The sequence below is a fragment of the Amblyraja radiata genome, chromosome 38, assembly GCF_010909765.2.
Source record: "Amblyraja radiata isolate CabotCenter1 chromosome 38, sAmbRad1.1.pri, whole genome shotgun sequence".
NCBI lineage: Eukaryota > Metazoa > Chordata > Chondrichthyes > Rajiformes > Rajidae > Amblyraja > Amblyraja radiata.
This window is the reverse complement of record NC_045993.1, coordinates 5,374,249-5,399,531: the sequence shown is the minus strand read 5'-3', so window position 1 is coordinate 5,399,531 and position 25,283 is coordinate 5,374,249. Positions and strand designations below refer to the sequence as shown.

The 25,283-nt window shown below is 45.9% G+C and overlaps 1 protein-coding gene across 1 annotated transcript in view; it reads right to left on the bottom strand.

The window, feature by feature from the left end:
* gucy2c (guanylate cyclase 2C) overlaps positions 1–25,283 on the bottom strand; it is a 58,516-nt gene that overhangs the window by 26,610 nt on the left and 6,623 nt on the right. The window contains 11 exon segments of the mRNA XM_033013327.1: positions 2,595–2,700; positions 3,865–3,946; positions 4,051–4,165; positions 6,611–6,699; positions 8,450–8,585; positions 10,066–10,189; positions 11,294–11,390; positions 17,091–17,212; positions 18,049–18,261; positions 20,860–20,927; positions 22,339–22,451. Coding sequence (XP_032869218.1) covers positions 2,595–2,700; positions 3,865–3,946; positions 4,051–4,165; positions 6,611–6,699; positions 8,450–8,585; positions 10,066–10,189; positions 11,294–11,390; positions 17,091–17,212; positions 18,049–18,261; positions 20,860–20,927; positions 22,339–22,451 — 1,265 coding nt within the window.

Sequence of the window (25,283 nt, the reverse complement as noted above, 5' to 3'; positions counted from 1 at the left end):
AGCAACAGACCTTGTACCTTGTACCTTCCGAAGGGTCCACCAGGGACTATACTGGAAGTTGGACAATTTAATACTGGACAATTTTTACATTTATCAAGCCAATTAATCTACAAACCTGTACGTCTTTGAAATGTGGGAGGAAACGGAAGATCTCGGAGAAAACCCCACGCAGGTCACGGGGAGAACGTACAAACTCCATACAGACAGCACCCGTAGTCGGGATCGAACCCGGGTCTCCGGCGTTGCATTTTGCTGTGAGGCAGCAACTCTACCGCTGCGCCACCGTGACTGCCTCTGAGACTGACTCTGTTCAAAAAGGCCACAACGGATATCTTTTAAATTAAATTAAATTTCTTTATTTATATAGCACATTTTTAGTCAACTTGCATTGACCCCAAAGTGCTTCACATAATTACATCCACACACACAGGCAAAGGTGGGTGAAGTGTCTTGCCCAAGGACACAACGACAGTATGCACTCCAAGCGGGATTCGAACCAGCTACCTTCCGGTTGCCAGCCGAACACTTAGCCCATTGTGCCATCTGATCTTCAACAGAATCATCACAAATGACAACCTCAGGAAATTACTTGAGCATTCAAGTTGACGCAACAGATTGGGGAAGATTTATGACGTTTTTATCCATTTTTATCATTCGTAGAATTTTATTATTCTTATTGGAATAAACTTTGGAAACCATCCACCGTCACTAACTTATTGTCCCTAGTGGACCCTTCGAAAGGTACAAGGTGCAAGGTACAAGCTTGACGGTATAAAAGACTTTTGTTGCACTCACATGGCAAGGAAAGTGCAACAAAACTCACTTCTCACTTTTTCTCACAGAGAGTGGTGAGTCTGTGGAATTCTCTGCCTCAGAGGGCGGTGGAGGCAGGTTCTCTGGATGCTTTCACGAGAGAGCTAGATAGGGCTCTTAAAAATAGCAGAGGAAGGGGATATTTGGAGAAGGCAGGAACGGGGTACTGATTGGGAATGATCAGCCATGATCACATTGAATGGCGGTGCTGGCTCGAAGGGCCGAATGGCCTGCTCCTGAACCTATTGTCTATTGTCTATTGAAAAAATGACTGTTGTTGAGGATACATTCTTTATCCTCTTGGTACCCATTGGGACCTCACAATGGGACATCAAGTGAGGAAGAGGATTCCTGATTCCATTTCATTGCTCCCCACTTTCTAGGTCATTTATAGTTGATGTTTCCAGGTCACTTCCTAGGTCATTTATAGTTTTTTTTCTCTTGTTTTTTGTTGTTGTTTGAAGTACAATACAATACTGTGGTACCTCAGTACCTAATACTTTTTGACACGTTACATTTCATATACAACTTCTTTTTTAATTTAATCGCAAAACAGGAATAAGGAAGAAAAGAGTAGAAAAGAAGAGATTGACATAAGTGGTGCGTGAGATAGAAAAATATATAGTCCAAAAGAGGGAAGAAAGAAGAAGTAGAAGGAGAAAGAGATGAAAAAAAATAAAATAAAAATAAAATAAAAGAAGAAAAGGAAAAAGGAGATTGAAAGCTAGATACCTATTTTATGTTCCAGGCCACTTGCCACCTGATTCTAAAATATTATGCACCATATGTTTGTAAGAAATCGATAAAAGGAGACCAAATCAATAAGAATTGGTCTGCTTTACCTGCTGGAAGGAGTCGCATTTCTTCCAGATATCATTTATAGTTGACTATAAATGTGGAGTGGAGTGCACACAATAACCTCCATCTCAACACCACAAAAACAAAGGAGATAGTTGTGGATTTCAGGAGGGGGAGGAGGAGGACTCAACCAACACCAATCACCATCAGGGGCACTGAGGTGGAGGTGGTCGCCAACCACAAGTACCTTGGTGTGCAGCTTGACAGTGAGCTGGACTGGAAGAGTCATATGGAGGCGGTGTACAGGAAGGGACAAAGTCGACTGTATTTCTTAAGACGGCTAAGGTCATTCAACATCTGCCACCCCTGCTGTGCAGTGTCTACCATTCAGTGGTGGCCAGTGCTCTGTTTTTTGCTGTGGCCTGTTGGGGAGAAGGCGCCCGCATAGCGGACAAAAACAGACTGGACAAGCTGATCAGGAAGGCCGGCTCAGTGGTCGGGGCTGAGCAACTAACGGTCCAGCAGGTGGCAGAGGCCAGAACTCTGAACAAACTGGGTTCAATAATGACCAACCCCACTCACCCACTCCACGCCCTGAAGGTGATCAAGAGCAGCATCTTCAGTCAGAGACTGATTGCCCCAATGTGCAAAACTGAGAGATATAGGAAGTCTTGTATACCAGCTGCTATAAGGTTTTACAATGCACAAAAATAACTTTGCACTTTTTTAGTATTCATTCATTGTATTTTAACTTATTAAGTATGGAAGCTATCTGAGGAAATGTGTGGTGTTATGTCTGTCTTGAAGCTGTTGTGGCACTGTAATTTCCTGTAAAGGATTATTAAAGGATCTATCTATCTATCTATCTATCTATCTATTGTCACTTATAGTTGACCAGATGTCCCAGCACAGATCAGAGACTGTGCATCTTGTGTATTCTAGCAGGGTCAGTGTTCTGTCCGTGAACACATGTGTAAAATTACCTTCAGGTTTATGTAGCTGTGTTCGGCTACTTCCAACGGAACGATCCGATCGCTCGAAATGTGCGACCATTTCTTCAGACGGATTTTCCGTTCCATTCTGTACTTCCTGTTGGCAAAGCGTTTTGGTAAATTTGATGGTGAATGTGGAGCAGCAACCAAATAATTCTCAGGCCAAAGGACCTGGAGGAAATGCTCAGAGGAGGTCAGAGAACAATCTCAGCTGAATCTTAGTATGAGGTAAGTTGTCAAGAACAACAAGATATCATTGTGTTATATAGTCAGTTATACAGTCATAGAAAGATATAGCACAGAAACAAGTCTGTAAAGTCCATTGAGTCCATGCTGCCCACCAACCACACATTGATGCTAATCCTACATTATTCCCATTTTAATTTCTCCCCATAGCTATAGCAAGTGGCCAATCAACCTACCAACCCATGCATCTTTGGGATGTGAATAAAACAGAACACCCTGGGGAAACCCTGTGGTATTAGGGTGGATGTGAAGACTCCACACGGACAGTACCGGAGGTCAGGAATGAATCTGGGTCTCTGGCGCTGAGGCAGTAGCTCTCCTAACTGTGCCACCATTCCATCCGAGTGCAGTCTTTATCACACGAGGGGTGTTATGCCCCATTCCATCCACAATACCCTTCAGTGGTTCACATTGTCCTCTGCACACAGTTCAGTTTACTTTATTGTTTATTGTGGGATAAGAGGACTCTGTGATTTACGGACTGTTCCCAGGGACACATTCAGAGACTGACATCGAGTGCTGCTGGAAGGTCATCAACTCGGTGAAAGACGCTCTTTGGTCTGCCTGAGTGTTGTTCACCACCCAGTGGAGCGAGATGTCCGTCGGGGAATGCTGCCGATTGGCCCGCTGCAGACTGCTGAAGTACGTGCAGAGGGACTCACTGAAGCTCGGTGCAGCCAACGCCAAGGCTCGGTGGGGGAGGACCACAGTCTAGGGTCCTTCCCCTGCTGGACATGGGGGGGCACGATATGGTGGAGACGCCTCTCAAAATAAGGGAAGGTATCCCACGCCAGGGGGCCACATGAGTGGCACGGGTGGGGGACAGATTTGAGAAATGTATTGAACAATTTGTATAGCCTCCGAAAATGTCGGATGAATTTTTTTCGCACGGTTCACGTATTGTATATATTTATTATTTGAATAAATTCTATTTTGAAATAAAAAATAAAATAAAAAGTTTATTGTTTATTGTACCGTGAAAAGCTTTCGTTGAAGTAGAAATGCTGTTACTCACCGCAGTACAACCATTGCGATCAGTGTCACCACCACAACGGTGATTGTCAGACCGATCACTACGTGCATCAACATGGGATTATCTGCAAAGGGAATTAAAGTGAAACCAAATTTCAGTCAATCTGCGCAGCATGGTGACATTGCCCAGTCTGGTTTAGTGCATTCTCTGGTTGGAGGTAAGACCTACTTGAAGGGGATATCGGCTCACTGCTAGGCAGTCCATCCACCCAGGCAAAATCAGGAGCCACTTCAGTGACATTTGTTCGGTTATTCTGGGTGTCAAAGATGAACCACGTCTCGTACTGAAAATAGAAGGGAAAATCTTTTTAAAAAGTGAGGAAGAAAGAGACAGGCAGCGGGTGAAATGGGCAAATGATATTAATGATCTGGATGAGGGAATTGAAGGCAATATCTCCAAGTTTGCGGATGACTAAGCTGGGGGGCAGTGTTAGCTGTGAGGAGGATGCTAGGAGACTGCAAGGTGACTTGGATAGGCTGGGTGAGTGGGCAAATGTTTGGCAGATGCAGTATAATGTGGATAAATGTGAGGTTATCCATTTTGGTGGCAAAAACCGGAAAGCAGACTATTATCTAAATGGTGGCCGACCAGGAAAAGGGGAGATGCAGCGAGACCTGGGTGTCATGGTACACCAGTCATTGAAAGTGGGCATGCAGGTGCAGCAGGCAGTGAAGAAAGCGAATGGTATGTTAGCTTTCATAGCAAAAGGATTTGAGTATAGGAGCAGGGAGGTTCTACTGCAGTTGTACAGGGTCTTGGTGAGACCACACCTGGAGTATTGCGTACAGTTTTGGTCTCCAAATCTGAGGAAGGACATTATTGCCATAGAGGGAGTGCAGAGAAGGTTCACCAGACTGATTCCTGGGATGTCAGGACTGTCTTATGACGAAAGACTGGATAGACTTGGTTTATACTCTCTAGAATTTAGGAGATTGAGAGGGGATCTTATAGAAACTTACAAAATTCTTAAGGGGTTGGACAGGCTAGATGCAGGAAGATTGCTCCCGATGTTGGGGAAGTCCAGGACAAGGGGTCACAGCTTAAGGATAAGGGGGAAATCCTTTAAAACCGAGATGAGAAGAACTTTTTTCACACAGAGAGTGGTGAATCTCTGGTACTCTCTGCCACAGAGGGTAGTCGAGGCCAGTTCATTGGCTATATTTAAGAGGGAGTTAGATGTGGCCCTTGTGGCTAAGGGGATCAGAGGGTATGGAGAGAAGGCAGGTACGGGATACTGAGTTGGATGATCAGCCATGATCATATTGAATGGCGGTGCAGGCTCGAAGGGCCGAATGGCCTACTCCTGCACCTAATTTCTATGTTTCTAAATGGATGATAGAAATTTAATGCTGAGCAGATGGATGACTTACAAAAATAATGGCCAGTCTTGATATGGATAGAGCTATCACGTTAACAGAAGTTGGGGGATTCAATACTAAGTCCAGAAGAGGTACAACATGCCCGGATGTAAGCCTGTGAACCAAGCCTGTGAATATTTCTATGTAAGGTCCCTTTTTTGCTAGAGCTGGAGAAATTAGGGATTACAAGCAAACCAAATGATCACAGGCAGCCCAGCTACAAAAGTGCTGATTTGACAACGTCAGATATGAGTCTTCTCCTTTGTCCATCTGCTCTCCTTGTTCTGCCCCACTGGACCAAGCTGGACCTTATCCTCATCAAGACAAGATTATACTGAAGGTTGGCATAAGAATTTACGTGCTGATGCCAGGGCAGACTAGGGCAGCAGATTCATCATTACAGCTCTTCACCGGTCTGCTTTGGCACAGTTTGTGGGAGCCTGTTGCCCATAGGTGCAGAGAGTGTGGTGAACCCACATGTGGATGGTGCGTGGAAAGGAGTTAAATGTGAGTGTACACAAAATTGCTGGGGAAACTCAGCGGGTGCAGCAGCATCTATGGAGCGAAGGAAATAGGCGACGTTTCGGGCCGAAACCGAAGGGTTTCGGCCCGAAACGTCGCCTATTTCCTTCGCTCCATAGATGCTGCTGCACCCGCTGAGTTTTACCCGCTGAGTTTCCCCAGCAATTTTGTGTACCTTCGATATTCCAGCATCTGCAGTTCCTTTTTGAACAGTTAAATGTTAGTGTCGTTCGGGTGGAGCCATGTGCCAAATAAGTGTGTGCGAGGCATTGCTGTGGATCAGGTGTGTGTGTGCGTGTGTGTGTGTGTGTGTGTGCGTGTGTGCGTGTGTGTGTGTGTGTGTGTGTGTGTGTGTGTGCGTGTGTGTGTGTGTGTGTGTGCGTGTGTGCGTGTGTGTGTGTGTGTGTGTGTGTGTGTGTGTGTGTGTGTGTGTGTGTGTGTGTGTGTGTGTGTGTGTGTGTGTGTGTGTGTGTGTGTGTGTGTGTATGTGTGTTTAGTTTAGAGATACAGCATGGAAACAGGCCCTTCAGCCCACCAAGTCTGCAGAGATCCCTGCACATTAACACTGCACAAATACCGTGGACAATTTGCATTTACGCCAATCCAATTATCTTACAAACCTGCACGTCTTTGGCGTGTGAGAGGAAACCGAAGATCTCGGAGAAAACCCACGCAGTCACGGGGAGAACGTACAAACTCCGTACAGACAAGCACCTGTAGTCGGGATCGAACCTATGCCCGGCGCTGTAAGGCAGCAACTCTACAGCTGCGCTACCATGCCGCCCCCGCGCGTGTGTGTGTGCTCCTCATCCCTGTGATGAAAAATTAATTTGAGGTATAGAACCTACTGTTGTGGTCTTGATTGAAACGTACAGAACAGTCAGGTTAAAGTCTCGGTCTCCAAATTCATCCAGGTAAACTTGGTTGTCATCAAGTCCTGCAAACAAGCCAATAGTTGACATAATACATTTATACATTTATTATTATTACATTTATACTCTATCTACCGTTTTTGTCTCTTTCAATCTCATTCATCTACTTTCTGTACATTTATTCTCATACTACTTTTCTGTCTTCTCATGTCCTTATACCTTTCATCCACACCATTCCCCAAAACTATTTGTGTACGAAGGAACTGCAAATGCTGGTTTAAACCGATGATAGACACAAAATGCTGGAGTAACTCAGCGGGGCAGGCAGCATCTCTGGAGAGAAGGAGTGGGTGACGTTTTGGGTCGAGACCCTTCTTCAGACTGGTTAGGGGTAAGGGGAACGAGGGATAAAGATGGCGATGTGGGGAGATAAAGAACAATGAATGAAAGATATGCAAAAAAAGTAACGATGATAAGGGAAACAGGCTGTTTGTTGGGTGAAAATAAGAAGCTGGGCCGACTTGGGTGGGGGAGGGATAGAGAGAGAGGGAATGCCGGGGCTACCTGAAGTGAGAGAAATCAATATGCGGACCACTGGGCTGCAAGCAGCCCAAGCAAAATATGAGATGGCCTTTCTATTGTCCTCTGATCCCCAAAGACCTCCATTTTCCTCTTTCTTCCAGGTCCCTGCATTCCTTGCTCTCTTTTCCCTCCTTCTCTCTATTTCCTTGCTTTCTCACCTTCCATTCCCACTCTTTCTCTCCATCCCCCTGTCTCCCATCTCTTTGTCCATGGTAACACAGCAATTAGCAATTAGCATTGCTACCTCACAAACCCAAGGGCTCCAGTTCAATCCTGACTTCATAGAGATTTGTAGAATGATACCACATGGAAAAGGCCTTTTAACCCAACTGATCTACACTAATCCAATTTGCCTGTGTTTGCCTGCAGTATGTCCCTCTAAATCTTTCTTATCCATGTATCTGCCCACATGTATTTTAAAACTCCTTTGTCTGGCGCTGTTTCCATTTTTTTGCATGTCAGATCTCCAACTCCCTCCCACCTCCCAGGGATCTGCAGATGTGTTGATTGGCTACTGCAAATCAAAGATCCTACAGCGAGCAAGATAGATCCACTCGACGAAAAAGACGTAGTACGGTCATGGGCAGATTCATGGGTAATTTTCGGCCCCATTTCCGTAACCGGCTTCCGTCTCCGCACCAAAGATCCCATAGCGGAGCAAAGATACTAGTGCGGAGACGGAAGCCGGTTACGGAAACATCCTCGTAAAAATCAAAGTTCTTTGGTAAAAATCTTCTCCTCATTTTCAGAATTATAATTTATTAACACAAACTGTTCCCCCGCAATGTTGATTACACTGCGAGTCGGGTCAGGTCCGGTTACGGAAATGGATGAAAAAAAGGCCCACGTTCCGCTTCGTTGCGTACTACACGTCAGCCCATTGCATTTAGCAGGAGTGGTCTATCTTGCTCCGCTATAGGATCTTTGCTTCAAATTGCTCCCTTAGTATAAATAAGTGGCAAAAAGGATCAAAGGCAGAATAGAGAGAATAACAAACATACAGGGCCACAGGAGAGGGATTGTGCTTCTGGGAGTCGACATGGTTCCAATGGATCAAATGCCCATCTGTGTTACGATAAGTACGGTTCATGGCCTCTCTTCCCTTTGGTCCCTAATTCTTGCCTCTATTCCCTTCTTCCTCCACTTGTCTCTCTCTGTTCCCTTTTGTCATTCACTGTCCTGTCTCCAACCACTTCCCATCACGCTCAGTGTAAAAAAAACGTCCGCTATTACCTGTGAAAGAGGTATTACGAAAACCTTGCCGGAAGTTGTCCCGGGTGGGGGTCTGATTCCTGGTCAGAAAATCATTGAGAACAGACCCAAAGAGTTTTACAGCTTCCGAGTACCCGCTCAGGTAGTCGTTGTTTTCCTGAAACAGATTCAAGTTTTAATGCAGTGGCCCACAAAAGATCTTGGTGAAACTGATTATAGTTTAAGGATTAACAGCAATCAAATAAACATGCAGCAGGGAATGTTATACATCACATGTGCTTTACTCAAATCCCACACGACTGAATGAATAAGTTGATCGGCCAAGTATGTACACATACAAGGAATTTGCATTGGTGCTCCGCTCAAATCCCACGTGAATGAATGAATAAGTTGATCGGCCAAGTATGTACACAAACAAGGAATTTGCCTTGGTGCTCCGCTCGCAAGTAACAACACGACACACAGTAACAATTAAGAATGACACATAAAACATTAAACATTAATAATAAAACATTTTAGTTTTATAATCCCCAATCTTATGGCATCAGGTCAACCTTGGGATGGGACACCTCCCCTGATTATTGCCCTCCCTCAGCTGTTGAATCAGTGCTCCTCCAAGTTGAACAACAGTTAGAAGAAGTATTCAAAAAATTCTTTTTTTTAGAGATACAGCACGAAAACAGGCCCTTCGGCCCATCGAGTCCGCTCCGACCACCATCGATCGTCGCACATTAACGCTACCCTACACACACTAGAGACAATTTTACATTTACACCAAGCCAATCAACCTGCAAACCTGTACGTCTTTGGAGTGTGGGAGGTAACCAAAGATCTCGGAGAAAACCCTCGCAGATCATGGGGAGAACGTACAAACTCCGTACAGACAGCACCCGTAGTCGGGATCGAACCCGGCACTAAAAGCATTGTAAGGCATCCAGTCTACTGCTGTGCCACCCTATTGAAAGTAGCAAGGCACAGAATGTACTCTTTATCGTACATCACCTTGGTAGTACCAGCACTGAGCGAGGAGACTGAATTCAGGGCATATAGCTGCCAGATGGGTCTGTAGGTAACAAATGAACCATCATGGAAGAAACCTTCTTGGACACCATCCTTAATATTCAGCTGGCAACTACGCAATCCTACGCAATCGGTGGCAACTACGCAATCCTTGTGGAGAGAATGTACCTACTTGCTGGTAGAAAAAGGTTTCAACTTTATCTTAACAGGTATTTGAATAGGTAATTGAGATAGTCTAAAGGGAGAAGATAAGTAACCAGGATTGGAAGCGGGATTGGAACTGAGGGGCAAGCATAAGCAAAAGCACAATAAGCTGATTGCCTCAAACATGCTGGAAATGTTATGATTTTATTTATGAACAGACTAGAGGCAAACACTGTCTCCAAAATGTATAATTGTTATTTGAATAAAGCACTGGAAGTAGAGAGGGTCAGATCGTCTTGAGGAAAAGCGACAGAAAATTGAAAAAGAAGAAAAGGGGGATACATCAATTGTAGTGTCAGAAGTAAACACAAATCATACAGAAGAATCAGTGGGAATTCTCTTAAGGGCTTAACAATCTGCAGTAAGATTGCACCATCTTAAACTGCTTCTACTCAGGAAGATTTACCCCTTACCGGTGAAATGTTATGCATCCTTTGTAAAGTCTGGTTATTATTTGTAGACATCTTGTGATCTGTGGACATCAGGGTCACCACTAGTACTTGTTTCATGTAGCTCATTGAAGTTCCGTTGGTGTAGCTACCAGAGAGAAGAACAGTGAGACATGCTTTAAGAACATCTTTCCACTCATCCTCTTTGTCACTGACCCAACAATGTTATCTTACAGAGATGTGACTTGGCATAAGGAGGGTGAAACAGCAACCTGGTTCTGCAAGGATTTATACATCTCACTTGAAAACTGGACGATTCACTTCTTTCAGCTTATTGTCAAAGGAAGTGCTAGTTGGGATCAAGGGCATCCGAACAAAGAGTGGAGTCACAGTCACAATTTGTAATAAAGAGAACAGAAATAAGATTGAACCCGTCCCTGGACCGTGAGATAGCATCCTAACTGCCAAGCATTAGTTTGTTCTAAATGCCATCTGCTTTCTAGTTTAGTTTAGTTTCGAGATACAGCGCAGAAACAGGCCGTTACGGCCCACCGGGTCTGCGCCGACCAGCGATCCCCGCACATCCTATACCCACTAGGGACAATTTTTACATTTACCGAGCCAATTAACCTACATACAGGGCCTGTTCCACGAGCATGCGACCTGCATGCGGCAGGCGCGACCAAACCAGAAGGGGGGGCCGCGCGGAGGTCAAGTGATCCCCATACAATGCCGGTCCAACCAGCATGCGCCTGCATGCAGCGAGCGCGACCAAACCGGAAGCGGGGGGCCGCGCGGAGGTCGGGTGAGTGACGTGAAGTTCGAGCGAAGTCCGCAGGAAGTTCGCGCGTGATGTACGCCATCGGGGCGGTGCTTACGGCCTCAATGTGGCTGCGGGCCGGCAGGACATTGCCGCGCGCAATTTTTGAACACGGTCAGTTTTTCGGAGCCCCGCACGATGTCGGGACCAGCTCCGCACAACTCCATACGGCTCCGACGATCGAAGTGGGACCGGCCCCGCGAGGCCGTACGGCTCAAGCGACCACGTTAGGTCGCGCTTGCCGCATGGAGTCGCATGCTCGTGGAACAGGCCCTTATCTGTACATCTCTTTGGAGTGTGGGAGGAAACTGAAGATCTCAGAGAAAACCCACACAGGTTTAATGACCAAGACGAGAAAACAATCCAGCACTGACATCTAATGGTCAGTGAGAATAACTGTTTAAAATAAATCCAAAACACGCGACTACTCACTTGAACAGGTTCAGCAGAATGATGACAATGTCTTTATGCAGCGTCACACCATCAACTAATGTCTCAACATCACCGATTGTCCCACACAAAATGATCACTGTGAGGGGGAAATAGGCAATTCAGTAAGCGTACACTGATTTGCAAATTTCTTGCTAGTCTCCTCTTTGTTCCCGCTGTGTCCGTGCACCCCTGACAGCTCCCACCAGCCTTCCCTTCTCCCAATGTTCTCACCTTCGCTTGGTGAACCGAGCCATAGTTGTGCATGCTCCATCACTTCAGTCAAGAGAGATAAAGCACGGAAACAGGCTCTTCAACGCTACAAGTCCATGGGCAATTTACAGTGGCCAATTAATCTACGAATGGAGGAAACCGGAGCTACTGAAAGAACTCCGGTCACAGGAAGAACTCGTAAACTCCACACAGATGGCTTCCAAGATCATGACTGAACCTGCATCTTGCTCTGTGAGGCCATGTCTCTATTAGCTGCGCTTCCTCTGCTGTACCTTGAACCAAGAAGTCCTGTTCGGTCGAGTTGCACCTTCTACACGTGACAATAAAAAACCTGAACCGAAATGTAAACCTTTCCTCCAAGAAGGAGGAATTTCGGACAAAATCAAACAACTCAGAACAGACTAAAGTCAAGACCACTGATCAGTACAACATTGAACAGTGAATATAACTAGCCAGGTATGTTTCTTATTGAATGGGAGCGCGCAAGTGTAGTTACGAGAATACTTTAGAATGTATGAAACATAGAACAGTACAGCACAAGAACAGGCCCTTCGGCCCACAATGTCTGTGCTGAACATGATGCCAAGACCATTTCTTATCTACCTGCACATGATCCACATCCCTCCATTCCCTGCATATCCTTATGCCTATTCAAAAGGTCTCTGAAATGCCACTATCTTATCTGCCTCGACTATCACCACAGACAAGGCATTCCACACACTCACCACCCTCTGTGTAAAGTTTCCCCTCTCACCTTAAAACTCTGCACCCTAGTATTTGATTTTTCCACCCTGGGAAAAAAGGTTCTGACTATCTACCCTATCTATGCCTCTCCTAATTTTATATACTTGTACCAGATCTCCCTGCAACCTCCGGCGTTCTAAAGAAAACACTCCAAGGCTGTCCAACCTTTCCCTGTAGCTAATGCCCACTAATCCAGGCATCATTCTGCTAAAACAAAAAGACACAAAGTGCTGGAGTAACCCGTGCACAGACTCCCAGGGTTATCTGGACTACACCGCTGCCTCTTACAAATACGCCATCTTCTATTCTCAATGTTCCCAATGTTAGGCGAGTCCAGAACCAGGGGCCACAGTCTTAGAATAAAGGGGAAGCCATTTAAGGCTGAGGTGAGAAAAAACTTTTTCACCCAGAGAGTTGTGAATTTGTGGAATTCCCTGCCACAGAGGGCAGTGGAGGCCAAGTCACTGGATGGATTTAAGAGAGAGTTAGATAGAGCTCTAGGGGCTAGTGGAGTCAAGGGATATGGGGAGAAGGCAGGCACGGGTTATTGATTGGGGACGATCAGCCATGATCACAATGAATGGCGGTGCAGTCTTGAAGGGACAAATGGCCTCCTCCTGCACCTATTTTCTATGTTTCTATGTTTCTATTCTCAATTTCTCTGTCTCCACCGCATCCACTCCCAAGATAAGGCTCTCCATTCAAGGACATCCGAGATGGCCTCATTCTTTAGCGTGGTTTCTCCTCTACTGTCGTAGACGGATCGCTCACATGCGTACCCTCTCTGTCCCGTAGTTCAACCGATTACAACCTAACGGTATAAATATCGAATTCTGCAATTGTAGATAATCAACTACGTATGGCCCATGCCTTTTCCTGCCCCCTCCTGCAACTTCCTTGGTTTTGGGCGGGACGCTTACTAAAGAATGAGGCCATCTCGGATGTCCTAGAATGGAGAGCCTTATCTTGGGAGTGGATGCGGTGGAGACAGAGAAATTTAAAATAGAAACATAGAAACATAGAAAATAGGTGCAGGAGGAGGCCATTTGGCCCTTCGAGCCAGCACCGCCATTCATTGCTCTATCTAACTCTCTCTTAAATCCATCCAGTGACTTGGCCTCCACTGCCCACTGCGGCAGGGAATTTCACAAAGTCACAACTCTCCGGGTGAAAAAGAGTGAAATAAGGAGTTGCAGAGGGAGCGGTCTCTGCAGAAAAGCCATAATAAAAGGAATCAACCTCTGAGCTTGACAATTAATTAGTGTAAAGAGGGACAAACACTTGCCGAGTGCCAGTCAGGGTGGGATAGGAGACAGGCACTGAACGGGGAACTCCTCACCCAGAGGATCTTCAGTCAGAAATGCATTATTGAGCACAGAGATCCAGTGTTTATAACCAGGTGACTAAATCTTTGAGAGGCCAAAGTTTGCTAAGTGATAACAGGTAGAGACACAATTTAATTCAATAAAAAACAAATGTTATCTTGCCAACGCAATCAACTCAAAGTTGTAAGTTCCCCATATATCTGAGAATACTTTACAACCTGCTGGCAGATTACCTCAAACACACATTTGCGAGAGATCTACAGTTTTCCATAAACTACGTCAGCTGTCACGGCTGTGGGGAGTTATCTTTGGTGGCTTCCTGTATGGGCGATGTGCCAATATTAAAAATGTTATCCGTGTGTACAAATATCTACAAGATTTTATACTTCCGTTTCTCTGTAACCTCCTCAACTCCTCTTATCCCCACCAGATCTTTGCACTCTTCCAGTTTTCCCCCCAAAGCTTAAGCGCGGCACCTTTAGTAGCTATGCTTTCAGCTGCCAAGGTCACAGGCTTTGGAAATATCTTCTTCGCTCTTTACTTCGCTTTCCGCCTTCATTAACATTCATTGAAATCTACCTCTAAGAGTCCTACTACGTCCTTCCTTGCTCAACGTCAATGCTTCCTCTCCTCTTCTCGCTGCTACCATCAAGCAGGAGGTACAGAAGCCTGAAGTTGCACACCACCAGTTTCAGGAACAGTTATTTTCCAACAACCATCAGGTTCTTGAACTAATCTGTACAACCCTTATGCCCCTGTCCCACTTGGGAAACCTCTGGAGACTTTGAGCCCCACCCAAGGTTTCCGTGCGGTTCCCGGAGGTTTTTGTCAGTCTCCCTGCCTGCTTCCACTACCTGCAACCTCCGGCAACCACCTGCAACCTCCGGCAACCACCTGCAACCTCCGGGAACCGCACGGAAACCTTGGGCGGGGCTCAAAGTCTCCAGAGGTTTCCGTTCAGGTTTCCTAAGTGGGACAGGGGCTTAATCCTACCTCAAGAATGGAAGACTAAGAACCACCCCTTGCGCTACCATGAACTCGTTTTCATTTTCTAATTATGTTTTGCATTGAAGTCGTAATTTTTTTCCAGTCTATTTTTCGTTTTTATTATCTAACAGGATTTCTGTCTAATTTATGTAAAGATTATGTTTTGTTGTTGCCTGAGTCTTTGTTCCTGTTGTACTTGTACTTGACTTGTTTGACAATGGTCCTATGAAACACCTTGAAATGTTTTACTCATGGAGTCATAGAGTCATAAAATCATACAGTGTGGACACATGCCCTTCAGCCCAACTTGCCCACACCAACTAACATGTCCCATCTACACTTGTCCCACCTTTGGCCCATATCCCTCCAATCATCGCCTGGCGAGGCTTAAAATTGACCGCGGGATCTTCCATCGCCCGGAGGGGGCTTCAATATCGGGAGCCTCGATCATCTCGACGCAGCAGTTTGACTGCCTGACCGCGAGAGAAGAAGCAAGGTAGAGATAAGACTTTTTTTAATCTTCCATCACAGTGAGGAGGTGCCTGGAGGAGAGTCACTGTGCTGGATGTTTGTGTTAAATTGTGTTTAATTGTGTGTTTTGTTGCTTTTTTACTGTTATGACTGCATGGTAACGAAATTTCGATCAAACTTGTTTCGGCAAAACCATTCGGCCCTTCGAGCCAGCACCGCCATTCAATATAATCATGGCTGATCATCCAAAATCAGTACCCCGTTCCTGCTTTCTCCCCATAACCCTTGATTCCATTAGCCCTACGAGCTATATCTAACTCTTTCTTGAATACATCTCCAGGATATCTCCAGGAACAATGCCACACAAGACTTGGAACACATAAATGAAGGCCCACGACACTGGCAAAGGAATAATGACAGAAGAACCATCATAAGACCCTACCCTGAGAATTGCAGTGGAATTTATTCTCTTATCAATAAAGCTAGATTTCACCCTAGCCCAGTCTTTTATTACTCTAACTCTGTCTCCATTATTATGGTTGCTTAGCAGTCACTGCTGGCTCACTATGAGAACAACTCCCAGACTAACATCCAAAGACTAACATTCAACTCCAGACAAACATCTGAAGAGAAGAGCACTAAAAACTAGTTAAACATTATGCATGGTGCTGGGTGAGGCAACTGAGCAACTGGGTCAGAGGTCAACAAAGTCAACAGGTTGTAAAGTCTTATTGCTTCAGTCAATCCCAAATAACACAACTACCTATATAAACCATCTAAATTAATCCACTTGCCAAATCTATCCAAACAATAGAGACACACTTAACAAGCTTATGCCCCTGTCCCACTTAGGAAACCTGAACGGAAACCTATGGAGACTTTGCGCCCCACCCAAGGTTTCCCGGAGGTTCCCGGAGGTTTTTTGGCAGTCTCCCTACCTGCTTCCACTACCTGCAACCTCCGGCAACCACCTGCAACCTCCGGGAACCGCACGGAAACCTTGGGTGGGGCGCAAAGTCTACAGAGGTTTCCGTTCAGGTTTCCTAATGGGACAGGGGCATAAGAGCCCGGAGAAACCAAAAGCAAAGAAGAAAGCTGCATTTTAACCAAGGAACAATTGCATTAAAAACGTTGCGAGTGCTTTATAATTGGAGTTGGCGGAGATAGTTTAGAAAGGGGAAAGATTTTTGGAAGGTTCATGGTTGACCATGCACCGGCAATTCAAGTGTTTTTCCGGATGCTTCTGAAATGTTGTGAAATATTCCTAGCCATCTTCTCAAGCAGCATGTTCCAGATTTCAATCATCCTCTGAGTGAATAGGGGGATCTTATAGACACGTACAAAATTCTTAAGGGGTTGGACAGGCTAGATGCAGGAAGATTGTTCCCGATGTTGGGGAAGTCCAGAACAAGGGGTCACAGTTTAAGGATAAAGGAGAAATCTTTTAGGACTGAGATAAGAAAAACATTTTTTACACAGAGAGCGGTGAATCTCTGGAATTCTCTGCCACAGAATGTAGTTGAGGCCAGTTCATTGGCTATATTTAAGAGGGAGTTAGATGTGGCCCTTGTGGCTAAAGGGATCAGGGGGTATGGAGAGAAAGCAGGTACAGGATACTGAGTTGGATGATCAGCCATGATCATATTGAATGGCGGTGCAGGCTCGAAGGGCCGAATGGCCTACTCCTGCACCTATTTTCTATGTTTCTATGTTTCTATGAACAGGAGAGAGAGACAAATATGTTTTGGACCTTGCGGACAGTGGTTGTGATTGAGTAACATCAGTCTATACTCAGTGAAGTTCAGAAGGCATTGAGACATGCAAGACTGAGGAGGATTGACAGGGCAGGCTTCAAGAGACAACTGGGCCACGGTCTCAGAATTGTGGATTGCCTCTTTTAGATTCCAATGAGGATAAATTTATTGATGAGAACAAAAAAGCACTCGGAGTTATCTGTACAGTTCTGCTTGTGACATTGCCTCAATCTTTCGACATATGGAAGTCTTTAGCTCAATGGTGCCACTTGAAGCAAGACTCACCATTACTCTTTCTTTTTGAGTCATTCACTATCTCCTTAAATTTTACTGAGTCCCGGATGATTTCCTTCACTTCTAAACCCAAGGAGAAATCAGCTGAGCCAGCCTCCAAGGCATTAATGAACCTAAAATAATCAAAAGCAAATCCTTTAAACAATTGAAAATACACATTAAAAGAAAGAGTGAACTTCCATACACATCACAACTTATCACCGTGCCAAGATGCCCCAATGCTATGAAGTTCCTCTTTGAGAGTGGCTATTACTACTCCACAAAATAACATTATTCATGCAATGGTTTTAAATGCGCCACATTTCACTATGTAGATACGGAAGATTTTTGGTTTGGAGATAAAGTTTGTGAACTAGGGAACCTTTCTAGGAATATCTATTATGGTGATTAGCTGCATTCGGGGATCACATTTGCAGCCCCTCAGTTCTAGGGATGAGAGTAATTTGGAGACAATATTCAAGATTCATGATTCAAGATTCAAGATAGTTTATTGTCATGTGTCCAAGATAGGACAATGAAATTCTTGCTTATAGTAGGCATAAATACAGAACAGATCAGTGTGTCCATATACCATTGAACCATTTATACCATTTATACCATTTATACACACATAAATAAATAAACAGATAAAGTGCATTGGGCTAGTATTGTTCAGAGTTTTGTTTGAGTTGAGTTTAATAGCCTGATGGCTGTGGGGAAGTAGCTATTCCTGAACCTGGATGTTGCAGATATCAGGCTCCTGTACCTTCTACCTGAAGGTAGCGGGGAGATGAGTGTGTGGCCAGGATGGTGTGGGTCCTTGATGATGCTGCCAGCCTTTTTGAGGCAGCGACTGCGATAGATCCCCTCGATGGTAGGGAGGTCAGAGCCGATGATGGACCGGGCAGTGTGCATGACGGGACGTTTACCGATCTTAGGCTGAGGTGGAATGGATTGAAAGAAAACCTACCAGAAACAGGATTCCGAGGTTTCATTTTTTTTGTAGATGTAAGTTGATTCCCACTTATATTTCTTCACAATTTCCTTGTCATTCCAGAGCGATATGAAGAAGCTGGAGATTTTCCTAGCTGTGGGGAGGATCCTGGTCAAGTTGGGTTTTTTGTCGCAAGATAACCCAAAGCTTCCCGCGGATATCATGGGGATATCCAAAAATTTATCCAGCCTGACATAAAGAAAGTGGGTTTAGGTGATATTATTGTGCATTTAAGTTTTCATCCCTTTTTTCCTGTTTTATCCTAGTTTCGCTCCAAACTCTTCCACTTCTCAACTCTTGAGATTCCTACTTCGGCTGCAAGGCCCAATTGTGTCACCACATCTCTCTGTCCTTTACTTTTCCCCTTCAATGAAGACACTCCTTAAAATCTCCCACATTGGCTGAGTTTTTTTGCAAGTTGGCCTCATATCTCATTATGTAATTCGTGCCAAATATGTTTGCAAACACTCAGCACAGGAACCGGATCTTCAGCCCACAGTATCTGTTCAGAACATGATGCCAAGTTAATCTAATCTCTTCTGCCTGCATGTGATCCATATAATTTCATTCCCTGACAATCCAAAAACCTCTTGAATGCCACTGTTGCATTTGTCTCTACCACCACCCCTGGCACCACTCCTGTGAGACTCCTTAAGGGCCTGTCCCACTTTCACGACCTAATTCACAACCTTTTTTACTTGTGGACATTTTTCATCAGGCTAGAAAAACGCCCCGACCTACTTGATGCCACGAGTAGCTACGACTAGCATCACGGCCTGCTACGACCTACCTACGACCTCCTACAGCCTCCTACAACCTAGTGAGGACCATCCTGCGAGTATGAGTCAAGGGCAAACTCGGCTAAGGTCGTGAATTAGGTCGTGAAAGTGGGACAGGCCCTTTAGAATGTATGAATGGATTAAGATAGATAGATAGCCTTTATTGTCATTCAGACCGAAGTCTGAACGAAATTGCAGCAGTCATACATATAATACAATAAAAACAACAATAAACACATATTAACATCCATCCGTGATGGAGGCAAAAGTCTTAGGTCTGCAGTCTCTTCCCTCCTCTTCTCCCTCTGCGCTGAGGCGATACCCCCCGGGCGATGTTACAATCAGTCCGCGGCTCAAAAACGAGCCGGGGTGGTTGAAGCTGCCGCCCACCAGTCCTGCAGACGCAGCCGCTGGCCCGCGGCCGAACCCCGGACTCAGGCCACCACCGCCAGAACACCGTCCCAGCCACCCTCACGTGAGTACCGTACCGTCTTCAGCCTCGGGCTGGGCCGCCCCGACATGGGCGTCGCTTCTCCCCCGGGCCGGGCCGCCCCGACATGGGCGTCGCTTCTTCCCCGGGCCGGGCCGCCCCGACTTGGGCGTCGCTTCTCCCTCTGGCCGGGCTGCCCCGACTTGGGCGTCGTTTCTCCCTCTGGCCGGGCCGCCCCGACTTGGGCGTCGCTTCTCCCTCGGGCCGGGCTGCCCCGACTTGGGCGTCGCTTCTCCCTCTGGCCGGGCTGCCCCGACATTGGGCAGTCGCTTCTCCCTCTGGCCGGGCCTGCCCCGACTTGGGCGTCGCTTCTCCCTCTGGCCGGGCTGCCCCGACTTGGGCGTCGTTTCTCCCTCTGGCCGGGCTGCCCCGACTTGGGCGTCGCTTCTCCTTCTGGCCGGGCTGCCCCGACATGGGCGTCGTTTCTCCCTCTGGCCGGGCCGCCCCGACATGGGCGTCGCTTCTTCCCCGGGCCGGGCCGCCCCGACTTGGGCGTCGCTTCTCCCTCTGGCCGGGCTGCCCCGACTTGGGCGTCGTTTCTCCCTCTGGCCGGGCTGCCCCGACTTGGGCGTCGCTTCTCCTTCTGGCCGGGCTGCCCCGACTTGGGCGTCGTTTCTCCCTCTGGCCGGGCTGCCCCGACATGGGCGTCGCTTCTTCCCCGGGCAGGGCCGCCCCGACTTGGGCGTCGCTTCTCCCTCGGGCCGAGCCGCCCCGACCACCTCTCACCGGAGCACTGTTCCAGCCCTGAGCCGGGCCGCCCTCACGGGAGCGAGCTCAGGGCGAGTCCTGATGGGCTCTGCCTCCGGAGCCTCGAGGTCGCCAGCTCCATTTAGGCCTCAGCGCAGGCGGAGGCAGAGAAGGGGAATATGACAAAAAAGTCGCATTCCCCCGCAGGGAGAGACTGCAAAACCCGTTTCAACCCCCCCCCCCCCCAAAACACAAACTAAGAACCAAAAACTAGACTAACCAAACAAAATAAACAACACAAAAAACACAAACAAAACGGGACTGCCGATGAGCCGCTGCTGCCAGTGCAACGCCGCCACTCCGGATGTGTGGTATGTATGTGTGGTATAAATGTGTGGTATGTATGTAAACTTTGTTGTTATTCTTGAAGCCAGCAAGGATATTTCTTCTAAGGCATGACTCGCGTTACCATATCTCATCCAAACGGTCTATTAGAAACACAGAAACGTGGAAAACAGATGTAGGAGTAGGCCATTTGGCCCTTCCAGCCAGCACAGCCATTCAATATGATCATCCAAAATCAGTACCCCGTTAATAACCTGGAGCAAATCCCTCTGTCACACAATCTACGTCTTGGTTCTTGGTTCTTGGTTTCTTGGTCCTCCAAAATATTCCAAATGGAATTTAAACAGGAGGTGAAATTAATCCTCTCTCTCTCTCTTCCCTCAAGCCCAAAGGTAAATGATTGTGACCATCTGCAACAATAATGTGGGGATACATCCCTCACTTCAATATTGAAAGGAACTCACACCAGTTGGAGCATAGACTTACGAGACAATTTGAAAGGTCGCATAGGTACACGTGAGACCCACGACAGCACAGCCCAAGTTTCCATCTATCTATATCCAGGATTAAAGAGAGAATCACAATCAGAATCCATCAGTCTCAATAGGTACACTTCCACTTTTTATCCTACTGTGCCAGCACTTGAATTTCTATGATGCTGTTGAACAACATAGAATAATATCCATTCATGTTTTGGGAATCATCCAACATATCATCCAATGATTTACCCAGAATGTTTACAATGTGGAATTTGCTTGGAAAGGTTGAGCCAAATATTATGGCTGCATTTCAAAGGAAACGAAAGAGGGGGAAATGAAGAGAAATATACACAAAAACAGGTTCCTTGGCCCATTGGGTCACGCTGACCATTTAAACTAATCACTTATTCTAATCACATTTTTTATTCTCTCCTCATTTTCATCAACTTCCTCCAGGTTCAATAGGGGCAGTTTACAGTGTACAATTACCCTGCAGACATGCACATGGCTGGGATTTGAGAAGAAACCAGACACCCAGAAAAGCGCACATGGTCACAGGGAGAATGTGCAAACTACACATGGACCGCACCCATGGTCAGAATTGAGCCTGGGTCTACAGCACTCATAGCTGCACCATTGTACATCTCACATGAAGAGAGGAAGAAAAGGTTTATGTGGGGTAAAGGACCTTTTCACTAACCATGCTATCATTTGATTGATGTGATCTTACTGATTTCTTATGTTATGTCACCTTTTGTTTAGTGAGAATCATTGTGAGTCGGCACCGTGGCGCAGTGTTAGAGTTGCTGCCTTACAGCGCCAGAGACCCTGGTTCGATTCCGACTACGGGAGGAAAGCAAAGATCTTGGAGTAAACCCACGCAGGTCACGGGGAGAACGCACAGACTCTGTACGGACAGCACCCGTAGTCCGGATCGAACCCGGGTCCCTGGCGCCGAAAAGGCAGTAGCTCTACCGCTACGCCACCGTGCTGCCCCAGGATGACCAGTCTATTGATGCTCACCTCTCAGGCTTACACTTGTGTGATGAAAGTTCTGTGAGCCATGACATGCCCCAAACTCGATCCATTTCCTCAAAAGGTAGGGAAAGGTGCAAAAAAAACAGCCCCGAAATGAACATCTTTGGAGTAGTAATTCACAAACACTTCTGTTTTTTGTGCATTCAGTCGGATAGAGCAGGTCAAGTGGATTAAACAAACTTCAGTTTACTCTTACAAGAGCCCCCTCTAAACTCAAACACACATGCCCCGTGTCGCCCCCCCCCCCCCCCCCCCCCCCCCCACTTGAATAAACTGCAATTGCAATATTATAGGTATTCATGCAATTTGGGATTATGATGAAAGGTCGGTGGCGACGGGGATATAGCGAAGTAGTAACTATATTATTCGTAACTGTTGCCCACTGACAGGACACTGGAACAGGATCACAGCTCAAGAAATGCTACATTTATCTGACTCACATACTTACATATAAATCCTGAAGTTTCACCAACCCTCCACAAGCACTTGTGGAACATCCTTTGGGCGAAAAGGATACTGTGTCAAAACCATCATATGATGCGTTTACAGTGACATTATAACCTAAAACACAAAAACAAGAATAGGTTACATTTTCACTGAATTCTGCTGTATTAAAATCTCACCTCACTTTTTCAACTAATGTTGCAGCAATGTGCATCACAACCTTTGGCTTTTTACCCTGCCCCTTTAGAATACCCTCTTTGGTGCCAATTTCAAAGGAAGCCGATGACATCATCGACTCTGACACCAAAGAGGCAACACACCATCCTAGATTCACGACTACAACTGCAGTAGCACGATATGCTGTCTGACCCGCTGAGTTACTCCAGCTTTTTATATCTATCTTCTATTTAACCAGCATCTGCAGTTCCTCCCTACACGTTTATTCCGGTCTCTATTGAGTTTCATCCCACTTTTGCCCTGCTCTAACCCCGCTTGATCCACCAGTGTGCAGCGATCGAGGATCAGGCTGGTTGCCTCAGAGATATGTTCACTCACCATTTTTTAAACAAACAGTTTTGGAGAGAGATGCACTCTGAGGTTCCTATGGCTACCAGCCTGCGTCCCTTCCTCTGCCTGGTTATCAACCATTGCTTCTCCAATTGCCTTTCCTTAAATTGATGGAGACCACCACTAAAAGCTTACTAACCGTGTCACCTTCAGCCTCACAGATACACCAGAGTGTCTCCAGCCAAAGCTGCAGTTCTGAAACCCAATGTTCATTGAAACATATAAGATTGTTAAGGGCTTGGACACGCTAGAGGCAGGAAACATGTTCCCGATGTTGGGGGAGTCCAGAACCTGGGCCACAGTTTAAGAATAAGGAGTAAGCCATTTAGAACGGAGACGAGGAAACACTTTTTCTCACAGAGAGTGGTGAGTGTGGAATTCTCGGCCTCAGAGGGCGGTGGAGGCAGGTTCTCTGGATGCTTTCAAGAGAGAACTAGATAGGGCTCTTAAAAATAGTGGAGTCAGGGGATATGGGGAGAAGGCAGGAATGGGGTACTGATTGGGGATGATCAGCCATGATCACATTGAATGGCGGTGCTGGCTCGAAGGGCTGAATGGCCTACTCCTGCACCTATTGTCTATTGTCTATTGTCTCACGCTGGTAGGAGGCATCTTCCACAGTTGTGGTCATCCAAACAGCAATGAGCAACTTACGATTCCCACATGCATGACTAGATTCATCTGCCAGACTTTGAATTTAGAAAAGGTCCCTTAAGATATACGTTAATCTGTTTCCACAGTTGATATGAAAATTAAAATACTCATCAACTACATAACTGACCTGAACCACTGCCACACTGTCCAACCAAAGATCAGTGTTGTGAAGATGCCACGGACTCCCTTTACCAAAGCCCTCACTCACCTAAGCCCACACGCTGAAGCCACTGCACTCCGAAATCCACTGTGCAAAATCTATGATTTTCCTTCCTTTCCTTTTTACATACTAAAACAGCTCTAGTCTAGTCTTGACTGCAATGAAAATATTATAATTAGAAAGGAAGCCCCCACTCAAGGTACTTTATTTATCTTTGACATGAAACTGCATGCTGCAGCAACACAATTTATCAGTAAAAGTAATTAAACTTTGGCTATTAACTACGGATAAACTAAGTGAAAATAAATATATACTCGCCTAATTCACCAAGTGCTGCATTCAGAGATCCACTGTGAAAGCCCATTTATAATCCCACCTAATCAATGTTTCTTTCCCTATCGTTATCTCGCCGTCTCCTGCCTAAACACATCCATGTTTTTGGCTTAACCCCACGATGTGTTAAGGAGTTCCACATTCTCATCGGTGTCTAAATGAGGATATTTTTTTCTCTTGAATTTGGATTTAATAATAAAGATGTTATATTAATGGCAGCTTGTTCCCTTATTCCTGACAAATGAAAACATGTCTATATATGTCCCCCTTCAAACCCCTTCATCATTTTCGGGATCTTTATCAGGGTCACCTCAGTTTCCCCTTTGCACAAATATGTTTGCATTCCATTCTATCCTTGTAAATCTTTTATCTGCATCTTCCCCTGTACCTGTGTATTAGTTCCGCAGCATAGAGACAAGAACAGTACACAGAAGCTGACAGGAAGGCACTGCAACGGGTGGTGAAAACCGCTCAGCACATCATCGGTGCCCCGCTCCCTGCCATGGATGCCCTCCACCACAAACGGTGTCTGAGATGGGCCGGGAAAATCATCAAGGACCCCTCTCACCCTAACCATGGACTATTTGCCCTCCTCCCATCAGGGAGGCGGTACAGGAGCCTCAGGTCTCGCACAAGCAGGCTGAGGAACAGCTTTTTCAATAACACCATTACACTGCTGAACTCAGAGTCCCGACACTAGCTATCTTTTATACTCTCCCATCTGCATACATTTATTTGCCTATGTACCAGTTTAATTCATCCACATTGCACATATTGTTTAACCAGTATTTTTATTTCTACTATCTTGCACTCTGACCAGATGCTAAACTGCATTTTGTTGTACCTGTACTCGTATTTGTGCAATGGCAATAAAGTTGAATCAAATCAAATCAAATCAAATCAAAGAAACAGAGCAACATTTGCCTCTTACCTTGACTTTGGAGGTGCTGATTGAGAATATTAATTTCATTCTTTATATATGGAATTACGTTATTCAAAGTCCAGGGAGAGAAGGAATCGTTCAAGAGAACCACGTTAATTGTAAACAATTTATCCGTGCACTTGGAAGAGTGATTCTTGGGAGAGTGTCCCTGGATGGCAATCACAGCCCACAGGCAGAAACTTAGCAATTGTTTCATTTCTCAGCTCTGCTGTTAAAACACCACAATTGTCCTCCTCTTAGGTAATTAACTTTCAAGGGTACACAGGAAGCAGAGCTATGAGGTAGATTCATC